The sequence below is a fragment of the Neolamprologus multifasciatus genome, chromosome 4 (genome assembly GCF_963576455.1).
Source record: "Neolamprologus multifasciatus chromosome 4, fNeoMul1.2, whole genome shotgun sequence".
NCBI lineage: Eukaryota > Metazoa > Chordata > Actinopteri > Cichliformes > Cichlidae > Neolamprologus > Neolamprologus multifasciatus.
In genome coordinates this window covers 5,531,511-5,547,438 of record NC_140442.1, presented here as the reverse complement: position 1 = coordinate 5,547,438, position 15,928 = coordinate 5,531,511, and the positions used below count along the sequence as shown (strand labels likewise).

General features: G+C 42.0%; 1 protein-coding gene and 2 non-coding genes across 3 annotated transcripts; all 3 read right to left on the bottom strand.

Moving 5' to 3' along the window:
• Positions 1-11,716: 11,716 nt before the first annotated feature.
• rpl3 (ribosomal protein L3) lies at positions 11,717-15,665 on the bottom strand. Its single transcript, XM_085155778.1, has 9 exons — positions 15,564-15,665; positions 14,841-15,033; positions 13,936-14,104; positions 13,445-13,580; positions 13,055-13,241; positions 12,706-12,968; positions 12,529-12,624; positions 12,278-12,397; positions 11,717-11,854 (listed from the first exon to the last, which is right to left on the bottom strand). The coding sequence occupies exons 1-9, from the start codon at positions 15,564-15,566 to the stop codon at positions 11,810-11,812; spliced, it is 1,212 nt and encodes a 403-aa protein (XP_085011904.1). The 5' UTR covers positions 15,567-15,665; the 3' UTR covers positions 11,717-11,809.
• Positions 11,924-12,056, bottom strand: LOC146519592 (small nucleolar RNA SNORA54). The gene has a single exon (XR_014873954.1). It is a non-coding gene; the product is annotated as a small nucleolar RNA SNORA54 (small nucleolar RNA).
• LOC146519591 (small nucleolar RNA U83B) lies at positions 13,313-13,404 on the bottom strand. Its single transcript, XR_014873949.1, has one exon. It is a non-coding gene; the product is annotated as a small nucleolar RNA U83B (small nucleolar RNA).
• Positions 15,666-15,928: the final 263 nt, after the last annotated feature.

The following is a 15,928-nucleotide window of genomic DNA, read 5'->3' as shown; positions in this document are numbered from 1 at the left end:
TTATGCTCTTAGATATCCTCTAAGCTCTGGACACTTTCAGATTCATCAAATAAGAGGGCAGAGAAAAGTTTCTCTTTAAAAATGTGCTGAGATCCTAATAAGCCATTATCTGAGTTCATGGACACGAGCTGCTCCCCATAAATTTGAGGGGGAAATATGTCAACGTAGCAGTCTAAATGAATAGGGCTTCTTTATGTATAGCCTCCTTTATTCAGAATTCATAAGCAGAAGCCATTTTACAAGCCTGGATTACATTAAAGAGAAAGTAAGTGTGTGTGTGTGTGTGTGTGTGTGTGTGTGTGTGTGTGTGTGTGTGTGTGTGTGTGTGTGTGTGTGTGTGTGTGTGTGTGTGTGTGTGTGTGTGTGTGTGCACGCGTGCGCGTCCTGGGGAGGAGGTACAGCTTCCTCACAAAGCAGCACCTGGCCTCGGTGCAGCTGTCTGAATGTCACATTTTTAATATGTTTTAGGAATGAATAAGTCTTTTTTTTACTTTCCCCTCTCAGCTTTGCCCGAGTATATCATCTTCATTTTGTCGTGCTGTCTTCTCTGACTTCTCTCTCATAACTTTTTCCAAATCAGTGTCTTGGCTTGTCACGCTATGCAGTGATTTGGACCTGCCAGACAGTAGGCAGACACAGGGCCATAAATGTCCGTGAAACAATACATCAACTGTGGCATGGCAGATTGGAAGGGCAAGGACAAGTTCAGCCCTTATTTCTAATTTGGAGAGAGTTTAAGTTGTCACCCTTTAAATCATTGTTATAAAGGAAAGATGTCCTCAGGCTTCGCTCTTGGTTTCAGTCTTATTTTACACAAATGCTGGCAGTCCCTGCTAGTTCTAATACATAAATTGCGGTTGGAAACCAAAGACTGTTAACACTCATTGGCCACGTTATTAGGTAAACTTCTTCAGCTACTTGTTAAAGCAAATAATAATCAATCACAAGTGAGAAAGATAACAGGATGATGTTCATGGCATGGTTAGTAGACACGCCGGAGGAGTTTTGTCAGAGAAAAATGGTCCAACTGCTTTAAGCTGACAGGAACTCAAATAACCACTCGTTACAACTAAAGTATGCAGAAGAGCATTTCTGAATGCATAAAACGGTCTTGAAGCAGCAGAAGACTACGCCAAGTGGAAAAGTCCACATTCACCAGATCTCAGTCCAACTGAGCACCGTCAGGATGTGGTGCAACAGGAGATTCACATCCTCTGTAGCTCACGGATCTGTAGCAGCTGTGTGATGCTATCATGTTAACATGGACAACAGTGCCCTTGCCCATAGAAAACCCATATAGAAGCAAGAATTCCCAGAGTCCATGTAGGATAAACATAACTTTGCCTCATCCACATAGCTCCACAGTTCACCTACAGCTACACGCTGTGGGCCCACAGAGGCAATTTTATTCATATAGCGCCATAATCTCAACAACAGTTGCCTCAAGGCGCTGTATATTGTAAGGTTAAGACCATACAATGATACAAAGAAAATCCCAACAATCATATGACTCCCTATGTGCCAGTGCTTTGGTGACAGTGGAAAGGAAAAACTCACTTTTAACAGGAAGAAACCTCCAGTAGAACCAGGCTCAATTCTGGATTTTACAGGCCCAACGAAAAGAAATCAATATAGGAGAAATCTGCTCTCTATTTCTAGTCCCTGTAAGTACTCTTGCTGCAGCATTTTGGATTAACTGAAGGTTGTTTTGGACATATTGTGTAGTTCTACATATTTAATAAATACGCATTGGAGGACATATCCTGATCAAAAATGACTTCAAGATTCCTCACAGTGTTACTAGAGGCCAGTGTAAAGAGGAAACATCTGGCTAGACCCTGCATTTCTAAGATTTTTTTTTAGTACAATAACTTCAGTTTTATCTGAATTTAGAAGCAGAACATTAGATGTCATTCAGGTCTTTATGTCTTTAAAGCATTCCTGCAGTTTAACTAATTGGTGTGTGTTATCTGGCTCCATTGATAGATAGAGCTGGGTGTCATCTGCATAGCAGTGGAAATGTAAGCTATGCCTTCTAATTATAGTGCCTAAGGGAAGCATGTATAATGTAAACAGAATTGGTCCTAGCACTGAACCCTGTGGAACTCCATAATTAACCTTTGTGTTTGAAGAGGACTCTCCATTTACATGAACAAACTGGAGTCTGTTACAAAGATATGATTCAAACCACTGCAGCGCAATACCTTTAATACCTACCGCATACTCTAAATGCTGCAATAAAATGTGTTATTAGTATCGAATGCTACAGTATCTAAAGTTGTACGCAGTGAAGAAGTAAAGATCTTAACAAGATATTCACATCTGTAGGAGTAGCAGTTCTGCTCTGTGTTGGTGGTGAAGATGATAACAGCGGGTGAATTATATTGTTAAACTTAGTTACATCACTTTCAGAAAGACATCTACTGTGAAGAAATCCATTTCAATGCTGTGTAATCCATTATTGTAAATTTAAATTTTATTAGGAAATGATCAGACAAAAAAGGGTTTTCAGCAAATACTGTTAAATGTTCAGTTTCTATGCTATTGGTCAGAACAAGCTGTAGAGTGTGATTAAAGTGGTGGGCGGGTTCTTTTACATCTTGAAAGAAGCCACTTGAGTCTAATAATAAATTAAATCCCGTGTTGAGGCTGTCGTTTTTAGCATCTACACGGATGTTAAAGTCACCCACAATAATTATTTTATTTTAAAAAAACAATCCTGAGATTCAGGAAGAAGCTCTGAGTAACACCCAGGTGGACAATAGAACAACAACAAATAAAACTTTTTTTGGGGGGGGGGGAGAGTTTTCTGGCTAGGGTGGTCAAAGCTAAGCATTGGGCTTTCAAATGAATTAAAACTCTGTCTGGGTCTTTAGTTGATTAACAAGCTAAACAAGTCACTGCTGGTACAACTGGGGAGGGAACCAGAGAAAAGAGTCTGACATTGTTTTGGTAAAGTTACACAACGACTCAGTATTAATTTTAGTTTCCTACAACTGACGTAACTGGCTGTCATTACTGCCAACGTGAATTATAATTTTATGGAATTTATGTTTACCCTTAGCCAGCAGTTTTAAATTTCCCTCAGTGTCGCCTGTTCTGGCCCCTGGACAACAGTTGACTATTAGAGGAAGTGCAGTTTTCCACTTGCTGAATGACAACTGTAAAGTAGAACAATTGGGAAGACTTTCAATGTTTACATATTTGTTAAAACATCCTCCTCTTTTCTTCAGTTTCATACAGAGAGTAACTAGATGAGTACTCAGTTTTGTTTTCTTTGTATAGCAGAGGGCCTGTATTGAGCGCTCTAGCACCAAAACTAATGACAGCTTCACCCTGCAGATGCACTAAATCATCACTAAAGTTTGTCCATGCTTTAACAATTAAGACAGAGAGTACAGTCTGAGTCTACGAAAGCAAATAAATAATCCTGAAAGTCAGTGAAAGGTCCTCAGATTTCACCAGGCTCCCCTGCATTTAACCCTCTGCTCTCCTTCATTTTCCCCTAAGCTTCCTCTTCTCCCCTCCCTCTCTTTCTTTTGTTCCTGCTGTGGCGATCAAAGTGTCTCTGCAGAGCTGCACGATCAAAGACGTGGAGGGAGGGACTCCGGAGGAGGTGAAGAGGCCTCACCCTGACTGGGTTGGCAATATTAACATCGAACACACTGGTTTTGTCTTTTTGCCAGAGCTTGGCTCTATGTCTCTGGCAAGTTGCAAGGTTACCTAACCATCAAACCCACTGGTGACCTTTGTGTGACTTTACTGGACAATATTCTGGACCTGAGGAACAAGCTCCCACTGGAGCTGTTCCTCCCAAGATGCCGCCAACGTTATACTGCTGAGAAGCTCACAGTAGAAGTCCCACATTTACTCTCTGAGAATTAAATGTGTGTGCAGATATCCATGCATGGGAATGTTTGTATTTTTTTCCCATTTCATGCAAACAGTGGATCTGCACGAGCAAGCATGTGCGCGGGTACATGTGTGTGTTGTTTGTTGTGCTGACCATGGAGGAGTTGCTGACAGCGCTCACCTCGGGTTATTTTTGGGTCATGTAGAGTTGAATAGCAATGGAGAGCTTTAAGCAACCAGCTGAAAAGAAAAAAAAATCAGTGGAGCAAACATAGTCTGAAATGACACATTCACATCACCCCCACTGCTGATACGTACAAGCAGCAAGAAGCTTCATCATATGGACCAAAGAGCAGTCTAGGCTGTGTCACTGCTGTCTCACTAACCATCTAACGCTTTTAGATCCAACTTTGAATAGAGGACTTTTTTTTTTTTAAAGAGGGGGGTATAAAGAGGAAGAAACTAAGTAGGCTACAGCACACAAAGTGCTCTGGGACGCGTGAAGAAAATGCAGTGTTGTGCTCTGCCCTCTGGTGGTACAATGGGAGAAGGAGTGCAGAGCTGCTGCCTGCTCCATCAGCTCAGGGAACGCCGTGTCCATGAACGGGCCTGGAATACTGATGCCACAGTGCAGGGGTGCAGGAGCTGCAGTCTGGCAGGCCCCAGAGAAGCACTCAGATTCATTGTCCTCTACAGAGACACAGACAAAAGAAGACCACTGACTTGTCTGTGAGGCCTTATGGTCCTAATCAACGCTGAACGCGATATGGTTGAAGAGTTTTAAGCGTCAAAAAAGCCAAAAATGTCTACATCATTTGATGCCTCGGAGGAAGAAGAGAAAATGCTCTCTGCTTGTTTATGCCTTTTTTCCGCACTTTGAATTTAGGCTGAAGGACCCCCCAAAAATACTGTAAAATAAACTTCATAACAGTAAAATAAAAGTCCCAACAGCTGTGACGAAGCTCACAGTTAAACTGTAACACTGTAGCAGCACACTTGTCTGACATCTGCATACCAGTTCAACTGACTGGAGGAATAAATACTGGAAAAGTAAAGACATATTGTCTAATATCCTATAACCTTACAAATTAGAGGTCCCTCCACATTGTATGTTAAGGTAGGAGAAAGATGCTAAGATACAATCGGCCACATCAAGGAGGGAATGATACTGAAAAAAAAATACTTTAAGGTTTTTCATAACTCAAATAATAAAGTAACTGAACATTGTCACTGATAAACAATGTGTGGGGATGTCTTTGATTTCATTGGGATTGTCCTGTGGTTTCTTCTAGCTGGTTGGATGGGGTACTGAAGATGATCAATAATCAGTTACAGGTTTATTTTGATTTTAGTCTTATTTATTTGGAGCATGAACTGACTGAATTTAAAAAAACAACAACAAGACAGCCACTTATAGCCTTCAACTAAGAAGGCTTCAGATACACAAAAACACTCTAGTTAATACTAGTTAATTACTAGTTAATCTGTGAAATGGAGTAACTGACCTTCTCCCTGAAACTTGAGACTGCAAGGTTTGGAACGCACTGGGAAAAATGGAAATTCTACCAGACTGTGAAATAAATAATTTGAAAGTTTTGCCTGTTTGTTGTGTCAACCATTACCTTCTTATGCTTTTGAGGAACTGGGTCTTTGGTTATGAATGAATAACAAGTTGCTCCACTTTCTGGAGAGGCCGTCCCACATATGTGACTCATGAGGACCTTTTGAGTATAAAAAAAAAACAACGAGCACAAATGAACTGCGGACATTTGTGCATAATGATGTGATCCATTTCTTAACTGTTTTTCTTTTTTGGTTTCTGATGGCAGATGAATTTTGTAGTGTGACTCATGTCCTGCCTGTTGCTGTGTGATGGTTCAGATGTTCATAACACAATGAAGTGTAAAATGTGATTGAGAGCATCAGGATAATCGCATACTGATGGGCAGTAACGTGTTAGTAATCCGATTACTTTTTTCAAGTAACGAGTAAAGTAAGGGATCACTATTGCAAAAACGTAAATACCGTTACTTTCCCGTAGGAACACTGCGTTACTAAAACTGTGATTTTTTTCCGAGAACGTCTCATGACAGTGACGTAAACAAGTGCTACATTCATGACAACAGCTGTGTGCAGATCAACAGTGGATAATATATCTAGTGCGGGAGAGAGTATGAGCGTGCAGCGTTTAAAGCGTGGAAGTACTGACCTTACTTTGAGTTTGATTCCATAAAAAGTGACAAAAACATTAGTGTCCATTGTGCGTGGGAAGAAAACTTCTTTTTACAGCGAAAAAAAACCCTAAACTTCCAAGCAAGCGCGGAGTGCGCTATGACGTAATGGGAAACTCACAGAGAAACTCGCGGATTCTTCCGCTGACAGCTGCGGCACACCTGCACCAGGGTAAACCTCCGCCTACCCCACTCCTGCTTTACAGGTGAAAATAGAGCAACAGGACCGCTAGTCTTTGATGTTATTTATTTCCTGCTGTGTTTCACTTGCATCTATTTGAAAGAGTGAGTGTAAACACACACAAAAAATTCTTCCAGTCAGTGAATGTTGCATATAATTAAATTTTTGCTTGATGCATGAAGTTAAAAGATTAAAACTAATAAAACAAGTTTTAAAAAGAGACTTTTCCATTTGATTACATTTTGTATGATGGATGATGCAGAAAAAGTAGAATTGGGCTGAAAGATCTATCACTTTATCACCTATTCAGGTTGTAAATTGTGTTTTTAAAAGGTAACTAAGTAATTAATTACTTTTGAAAATAAGTAATCAGTAAAGTAACGGGATTGCTTTTTTGGGGAAGTAATCAGTAATTAGTTACTGATTACTTTTTTCAAGTAACTTGACCAACACTGCTGACGATAATGCAGAATGATTTATCGATACTGTGTCAAAATTGAAATAACTGCTTTATCACATCTGTGCTACATCCATGCATGTGCATTTTAATGTAAGTTTTACCACACAAGAAATGGAAAAGATGAGGTCCTGACTGATTCTGTGTCAGAAATAACTAGGAGTTGGGGTTTAGGGTTCTTAGTGAATATACAGTATATCTGGGCTTTGGAGTTCAGGATGTCCTCCTGCAACCGACAGCTTGGTCCTCACCCTTTATCTCCACACACTGTGACATTACTGCTGTTTGTCACATGCCAAATACATTTTCTAACCTTCATGTTGGAAATTTAGCCAGGAGAGGAGCCACAAAAACACATCCTTAGGCCCTGTGAAAGCTACACAGCCAAGGAACACGCTGCTACAAAATACTCTTTTTATTTGTGTTGTATTTTTGATTGGAGGTTAAAAAACATTGGAAAAGGCTCTCCATAACTTTATAATGGAGAGATAAAAAACATAAAAGTATAAAAGCAAAAACTGGAAATTTTAAATGTTTGGTCATTTTGGTGATAATTCTTTAGAAGTTTAAACATTAATAGTCAAAAGTAGAGTTTGGTAGAGAGAATTTGTTTTGTAAAAGTGCTTCATGGCTTTATTTAGATTTGATCATTACTGATGAAACAATCTACATGGCGTCCATCAGGTTAGCTTTCACACATTACAAAATCCTGATCACTGAAGTGAGACGCATCGCCTTTTCCTTGAAGAGCCCTTCTACCTTTCATCTGTATGCAGATACAGCAAAACAAATGCAGAAAGCCCTGATTAAGATGTTTAAGATTTTCCAAAGTTGGCAAAAAATATTTGTGTAGGAGCTGAGAGTAAGAAAAGGACGAACGTAACAGTTTTTAAAGGCTTTCACGAGATTAATAAATACAAAAAACTGTTGATCATGTATCTGTTGAAAAAGGGGTCTTAGAGGGGTAAAGCAGTGTGAGAGTCACTGTTGGACCAGTTGTTGCCTGTGGCCTCCTCCGTGTGTAATAATGGTCCTGAGTGTGTGGTCGTCCCCTCCGACAGTCTGTCCTCCTGTCAGACGCCACGCCACGGCGCCACCCAGCCATTTCCCCGACGCTGCAGGACGGCCTGCCTCTGACTCTCTGCCAGCCGGACGTTGATGATGCCAGCAGGCACAACAACACACAGTTGCACACACCTACTTATATGTGCAAGCAACTGCGCACACTCTCACACACTCACATAAATCAAATGCTTGGCCCTCCTCTCCGCTGTCCCAGCGTGCACCCTGGTTACCTGGCTGCTGTCCCACTAAGAACAGCTGCTACCACAAGACTGGACTGGAGGTTCCACTGCATGGTAGCTCACGCACACATGCATACACACAAAGACTCACATAAAAGAGCCACAAACAGCACTGGCTTCATTCATCCCCAGCTCTGATGCAAGCTCGTTTCAGGTGATGGAAGACTAAACCAGAAGGTAATAACTTTTTATGGGAAGATAATCAACAAAAACAGCCACAACAAACAAACATAAGCACAAAAAGATGATTATACAGATACAAAAAACCAACAACAACAACAACAACAAAAAAGCAAAAACAACAAACAGAGGAAAAAGAAACAGAAATTGATACAAAATAACCAGATTTTTTATGATAATAATGTATGCAGAATTAATGTAAAAGACACAAAATACACACAATTGCTAAAACATTGATACAGAGTGTCCACATAGGCAATAAAATGACAATGAAATAGCATAAAATTACTGAGACACAAACAGGCACAGATGTATAATTACCATTAAAGGATACAAAGCAATCAAAGACCGCACAGATAGAAAATAAACCCAGCTTGATGCAAAATGACTAAGAAGAGATACAAAAATTACCACAAAACACAAACAGTTATAACAAATAGGCAAAAAAAAATCACCACAGAGATGCAAAACAGAGGCCAACTGATTCCAACAGCAAGTAAAAAGTGAAACAGAATAACAATATGACAGAACGTGGAAACAAAATGAGAAAGTGGTGCAAAGTAACCAAAAACTGATCCCAAATTATAAGGAAAATATACCTTTTTTTGCAAAGGACCTAATCATAACCATAAAACTTTGCAAGACAACTGAGACATAAAGTAAGAGAGAAGAAGAACAAGCACAAACTAACAAACACGGCACAAAAGCAACGTCCATAATGCGACCTGACCACAAACAACTGCAAGTACGACAAATATGTTTATTTCTTTCAGTCTGGTGTGTTGTTCGTCTGTAGGAGGGTCTGCTTTCTAAATCCTTTCCTACCTGCTTTCTTCATCCTCAGCTCTAAAGAGAGCTCGTTTGCGATGATGTAGGACTGGACTAATAGAGTGAAATGGTGCAGGGAGGGCGTTATGAAAAGTGCACAGAGATGCTGTTTGAGCAGATGCACGGGGTCATAAAGTTAGTGCCTGCTGGGACACCTGGACTCATCTGAATGGGATACAGGGAGCAATTAACGGCATTATAATTCTGGCCCTTTCAGCGTCACATTTAACGGGGAGGCTGTGGGGGGGGGGCGGGGTTACGTAAAGCCGAGCTCCGCCACTGCTTTGATCTGCAGCTCTGCTTGTGCTGCAGCAGGGCAGAGGTCAGAGCCCCTGGAGGTGATTATGTAAGAGCGGGCCCATCTCCATGATTGTCCTCTGGCCACAGTGACACGGGGCTTCACCAGGCTTCCTCCTCCTGCTGCTTCTACATCTACATCAGAAACACTTCATCACAAGTGTCCTTTGGAGGATGTGGAACTGCTTTGGTAGAGAAAATGTCGAATTCTTGAAATGCGGCTGAACACAGAACGATTGTACGTCAACTCTTTGGGCGTTCAGGTTAATAGGACGTGGGAGGGACCTTGAAAGTCTTCACAGTAGATCCACATTTTTGCTAAAAGTGCTTAATATTATGCAGGGATGTCTCAGAGAGGCGTTTTACGTCTAATTGGCCTGTAGAACCCTCTCAGGGTCTTCCTCATTACCTGCTGAAGAGGTTTTTTCCGTTTTTTGGCAGTGATGAGTCGGACTGGATGATGCTGGGGCTTAATTACCGTACAGCGACTGCTCAAGTTCTGATGTCAGCTGAATGCAAGCATTACAGCTCAAGGACACATATAGCCTGTTAAAACATGCCATGTTAGCGAAACTCTGTCTTTCCATCCATCAGTTCTGCATAGGTGGCTGCTCTCATCACAGCTGACGCCGACCTTTTCAGCTGCAGAGACGGGACGCACTTAAGAAGCTCAGTGGGCACATTAAACTGTACGTAACTCACTGTATGTGTATTCACTCATTCCCTGCAGTGTAATCATGTATACTCTGTTCATTTTCATTCTGCTTTATGAGATTTTTTGCACTTTCAGGCTTCTTCACCTTGAAGTTAAGAGGTTTTTTTTGTTTGCTTTGCTTTGAATAAGGTCTATTCCTAACACAAGCTTTAGAAATGTTCACGTTTTGTTCCACAACACGAGGTGTGGAAGTAAATACTTCACCTGTGAATTGTGAAGCTATTCCAAAGCTGTGCCAGAGAAGGAGTTTCATAACAAGACAATGACACTAAAAAAGTTTTCAGGGACATTCAGCGTCATCACACCATGGAGACGGTGACCTTGAAGTCAGCGATCATTGTGTAGTTTATTTCTAACCATAGTTTATCATTTTTCTTCTTGCCATTGCATTTATGTGTCACAAAAATCATATTATCAGATTATCTTGTTGAATAAAATAAGTATCATAACATCTTTTTTTCCTCACTGCTTTTTTTTGTGATCAGCTTGTGCAGTGATGGAACCAGGGCTACGCTAATGTCTGCGTTGGCCTTGCAGTACTCTCTCTGTACCCACCAAACTACTGAGTTTGGTGAATATTTGTACACGACATTATTAGTGGGGATGCCAGTGTTCTTTTTCCTGTTCATCACTGTGTCGGGCTGCTTTAATCCTTCACTCACTGGCCACTTTATTAGGTTCAACTGCTCATTAATGCAATTAATTAATGTATTTTATTGACCAATCACATGGTAGTAACTTGGTGCATTTAGACATAAACACATGGTCAAGATCACCTGCTCAAGTTCAAATCAAGTGTGGGGAAGAAAGGTGATTTAAATGTCTTTGAATGTGGCACAGTTGTTGGTGCCAGACTTCCTGCTCTGATTTAGAAACTGCAAATCTTCTGGGATTTTCTTGCACAACCATCTCCAGGGTTTACAGAGAATGGTCTGAAAACCAGAACATATCTGGGTGAATATACTTTGATGTCAGCACTCAAAGAAGACATCTCATACACCTCGTATAAGCAGTTCAGGCTGCTGGTGGTGGAATGATGTTGGGTGCATTTTCAGCCCTTAGTAGCAACTGAACATCACAGCCTGCTTTTAGATCAGTGTATGTGTTCCAAGAAATTATTTCTTGGACCTGAAAACGAGTTCACTGCACTGTTATGGCCTCCAGTCACATCTCAATCCAATGGGAGGTGGTGCAACATGAGATTTGCATCCTGGATCTGCAGTAAGTGATATCTTATCAGGACCATCTCAGTTCTTTGTTCCAATTATTTTAAAGCACTTCTGATAGAAAACGCAAGCACAACTCAGTACAAGTAGACTCGAAGTGACCAGTTAGTAAATGTGCATGGCCAACTTCATTCACCTGCACATCTCAACCATCATTTGAATTTTAATTATTTGAGACTTGCTGAGAGATTTAGCCTGTTTAGTTTACCTTAAGCCTTTGACAGAACACCTGTTAGCTGAACCCTGTCAGCTCTTCCTTCATGTCCAAAATGACCAGGTCTGGCTGCAAACATGGCAGCTGATAAAGTGCAAATTTCAGGCCTCGAAATAGAATTTCAGCACCTGTTGACATCAAGGTAGCAACATAGTTGAATAAAGAGTTCCTACTTGTAATACAAGCTCTTTTTGTAGCTTAATGTATGTTAATTAAAAAAAGACAAGGCTGTTATTTGATCTTTTGTTTTTATTGAACAACTCTGCAGAACAGTGAAGATGGTGACAGTCAGAGTAGCAGAGACATTGTTTGTAGTCCGGGACTTTAAGCAGTCTCTTCCTTGGCAATGCGGTCTTTCTTGAGGGGTCCCTGTGGAAGAGAGACAGAACCATCAATCATGTGACAATACTTAATGGTCTTCCTGTTGGCTCGAAGCAGACGTGTTCCCAGAGAGTGAACAGGGAGCCAGCACAGAGAGGCACTGCTCCCCTGCCTCACTGGAGCTCACTGTGGCACTGGAATGGAACCCAGAGTTCATACTGAAGACTGAACCAGGTTACGGACAGTGCAGGACAACTCAAAAACGAACTGCCGTGTTACGAAGCTTTTACTTTCAGGAGTCACAGTCTTTAAAGGGGAACTTATTGGACTCATTTCCAGCTTCACCACTTTATTCATTAATTCTAGAGTAGCTTTGCATGACTCAGATCAAAATCATCCTCACACGTCTTATCCTGGGCCTGTCGTCTGCTTAACCCGTCTGAAACTAGCCATTTTAGAACAAAGTCTTACCATGAAAACTTTCTTTTCCTCCACGGTCTGGAAGCGACCATGACCGAACTTGGAGGTGGTGTCGATAAACTTGAGGTCGATCTTCTCCAGGGCACGACGGCTTGTCTGCACCAGCAGAGACTGGAGGGAGAGAGAAGAATAGAGTCTTTATATCCCGGAGGTTGCTTACCTAACTTTGTCTAAGAAAAGAAAAATCATCCCAGTATGAAACTGGTCAATTACCACAACTAATTGCTTCACTTTAGTCTCACCTTGCGCAGAGTCAGCACCCTCTTCTTGGTCCCCACAACGCAGCCCTTCAACATGACAAAGTCATTCCTCACTTCTCCGTAATGGACAAATCCACCCTGTAATTAAAACACAAGGTCAATCACAGCTTCCAGGCTGGAGTGCTGACACAGAAAGTACAGATGTGTCAAAGATCCTACCATGGGGTTGATGCTCTTGTTGGACAGATCGTACTCCGTGGAGGCGTTGTTCTTCACCACCTTTCCGTCCTTCTGGTGGTAGCCCTGACCAATCTTGTAGACCTTCTTGTTGATCTCTGTGCGGTGGTGGTAACCCTTCTGACCAGCACGGGCCACGGAGAAGGCCACACGGGCAGGATGCCAGGCACCGATACAGGCCACCTTACGTAGACCACGATGGGTTTTGCGAGGCAGCTTCTTTGTGTGCCAACGGCTGGTGACACCTAAGAGTCGAGACATTCGGTCAGCGTCACGATAAATTCAGGTTCAACCAGCAGCTGATGCTGTGAAAGAGGCTCAAGTTTCTTACCCTTGTATCCGTGACCCTTAGTGACACCAATGATGTCGATCATCTCGTCCTGGGTGAAAACACTGTTGACAACCACAGCCTGCTCCAGCTTCTCACGGGCCCAGTCCACCTTATCAGAGATGGTACCTCCGTTCACCTGCACCTCCATGAGATGAGCTTTCTTCTGCCTCAGGGGCAGCATACGCATCTGCAAAGAACAAAGCCTGGTTAGGACAGAAAATATCGGTGTGCTTTTGAGCACTGCATAATTTTAGCTATGTAGTCTCAGAAGGAAGGCAGCATGGAAGATATCCTCATAAGTTTCGGGCGCCATGCCTGACGCGAGTTCCGTGGTCTCTTCACTGACAGACATTCAAGAAAATCAACAGAAAATCGAGGGAACAAACCAACCTGTGTGTGGCAAATGACACGGATGACCTGGCAGTATTTCTTCATGGCAGCAAAGTCTTTCTCCAGCTGCTTCTTGCCCTCCTCATCCTGCCATTTCTTGCAGTATTTAGTGAAAGCCTTCTTCTTGGACTTGTACCTGAGAGCATGAAGCAACACATAGGTTGGCACAGGTCCTTCATAACCCCCATGAGGGGCAGCGGAAGAACGCAGTGCATAGCTGCATGCCCTCCCTCCGTGTGGACAGAAGGGCTGTATCAGCTAGTGAGGATTTCAGCTCATGGCGCAGTTTCTAAGAAGCACTTTCCACTGGCCAGAGGAGCCCGGAGCTCATCAGGGCACGGGGCACCTGAGCGGAGCTGCCACAGAGGGCCACCGTGATGTTAGACTCGCTCAGTGAAAATGCAGTTCCTAACATTTCCACCAGCAACTAACATCTGCTTCAAGCACTTTCATTGCAACGGGATGAGTTTCATTTTGTCCCCAAGACTCACCAGTTCTTGTAGAAGCGACGCTTGCACTCATCACTCATGTGCTCAGCGAAGACTGTCTTGAAGGAGCGCAGACCACGGGGTGTGTTGACATAACCCACGACACCAACCACGATCATGGGAGGAGTCTCCACAATGGTCACTGCCTCAACCACTTCCTTCTTGTTCACCTCTGTAAGAGAAAGCGTCGATTAATTTTGACTAATAATTGATATAACCAGTAACTTCTTCAACTCATTAGATTTGTTTACTCATGGTAGAAACTGCGCTCAGTGCTCGACATTCAGCAAGGGGCTATAGACCCATTCTGTCCGCCCGTCGAGGGACTCATCACAGGCAGAACACCATAACTAACCCTAGACCTTTTTCACTGCAGACTAGGCTCGTTTTACAAAAAAATAAAAAATAAAACTAAAATGAGAATGATGGTCGAATAAACTTACTCAGGTTTTTAGTTTGAAAGTAATCTGTATATTGCAAGTTCCCCTAGAAATGTATTAAATACTCACTTCCCCATAGATATAAATGACCATCTACGCCATTACTATCATTAACTGCATTTTCTTTGTTAAAAGTATTATTACAGTGACATTTCAACAGAACCTGCCAAATAGTGCTTACTCTACCATTAATGGCAGTCACTTATTTTTTCTCTGGCTGTCAAACTTTCAGGAAATAATTCCAAAACTTGAACACTGAAAAAGGAGGCGATTGGTAGCTTTCATTAACTTTACCACCATCAGCAACAATGATGAAGTTAAGATGCATCGTCATGCATTTATTACACTTGCTTCTCTTGCAGACAGAAGCTAAAGTTGCTGCTGTGAAAAAGGTCCGATCACCAACTATGACTTCTTTTTAAATTTGAGGGTTTTGCTGTATTAAATTTACAGTCCAGTTGCACTTACTTGAGCCAGGTCTGTCCACCTCCCGGACGATGTGAGTCATGCCGGCTTTGTAGCCCAGGAAGGCAGTCAGGTGAACGGGCTTGCTGGGGTCATCCTTGGGGAAGCTCTTGACCTTACCGCGGTGACGACGGCTCCTCTTGCGGGGCAGAAAGCCCAGGGATCCGTGTCGCGGAGCCGAAAACTTACGGTGGGACTGCCAAGAGTGAAGAAGAAAAAAAAAATTATCTTGTGTATCCAATAAATGTCCGTTATACACACGGTTCCTAGCAACTGTAAGGTAAATTTTCCACCTAAACCAGCGTGGACTCTCATTTACCACGCTAGATTCAACATGCTAGCTTAGCTAACCGCTTTTAGCACTTCGCAGCGTGCGGCTGTCAAAACCGAATCCACACAATAGGAACCCTAGCTTTAAGACAATCCATTTTATCCAAAACTGTAATAAAATAAGTTACTGGAGACTGAGGCTATAATAGGCAAAATAAATACTTTAAAACGTGGAGAGCGGCCTAATTAAAGCAGCCATTTTGGCCCCAGAGTCGCTCAACACGCATACCGAAATCCTATATTTGGGATGAAAATAATAGTGAAATCTACACAAGACTGTCATAAAATATACACTAAAATCAAACTGCGTTTCTTATACGTGTCAAATAGATGGGATGCATCAGATAGAAAATGGATTGATGCTCAGAGTACAAGCAGCAGAAGAGGATTGCTCACCATCTCGTCTCCGATCCGATTGAAAGAGGCCCGGTGACGGGCAAACTGCCTGTATATAGCAGAGCAAATATCGCGAGAGTCAGCGTGAAAATCCTCCAAGAAGCTCCACCCCTGGTTGGTAACGAGTATCTGTAGTAAATAAATAAACCACTAGAGGCCGCTGTTTGCTTTCACAAATTTTGCGTTACGCTCATACACAGTATGAACAATCTTTTATGTTATACTGGTCATTATTCTGCTATTTACCAGCATTAGGACTTATTAATATTTATACAAGTAGAAATAAGCATTTAGTCCATATGTTTGCTGCTAATGTGGTGAGGTAAAATTTGTGGTTTAATGAGGAAGTTCAAGAAAATATTCTA

Excerpts from the sequence above, each read along its gene's own strand:
- rpl3 (XM_085155778.1), bottom strand. Across the intron at positions 13,242-13,444 it reads GTGTCATTTGCCACACACAG|ATGCGTATGCTGCCCCTGAG; the intron begins GTTGGTTTGTTC and ends TGTTCTTTGCAG. Across the intron at positions 12,969-13,054 it reads TAAGGGTCACGGATACAAGG|GTGTCACCAGCCGTTGGCAC; the intron begins GTAAGAAACTTG and ends CTCGACTCTTAG.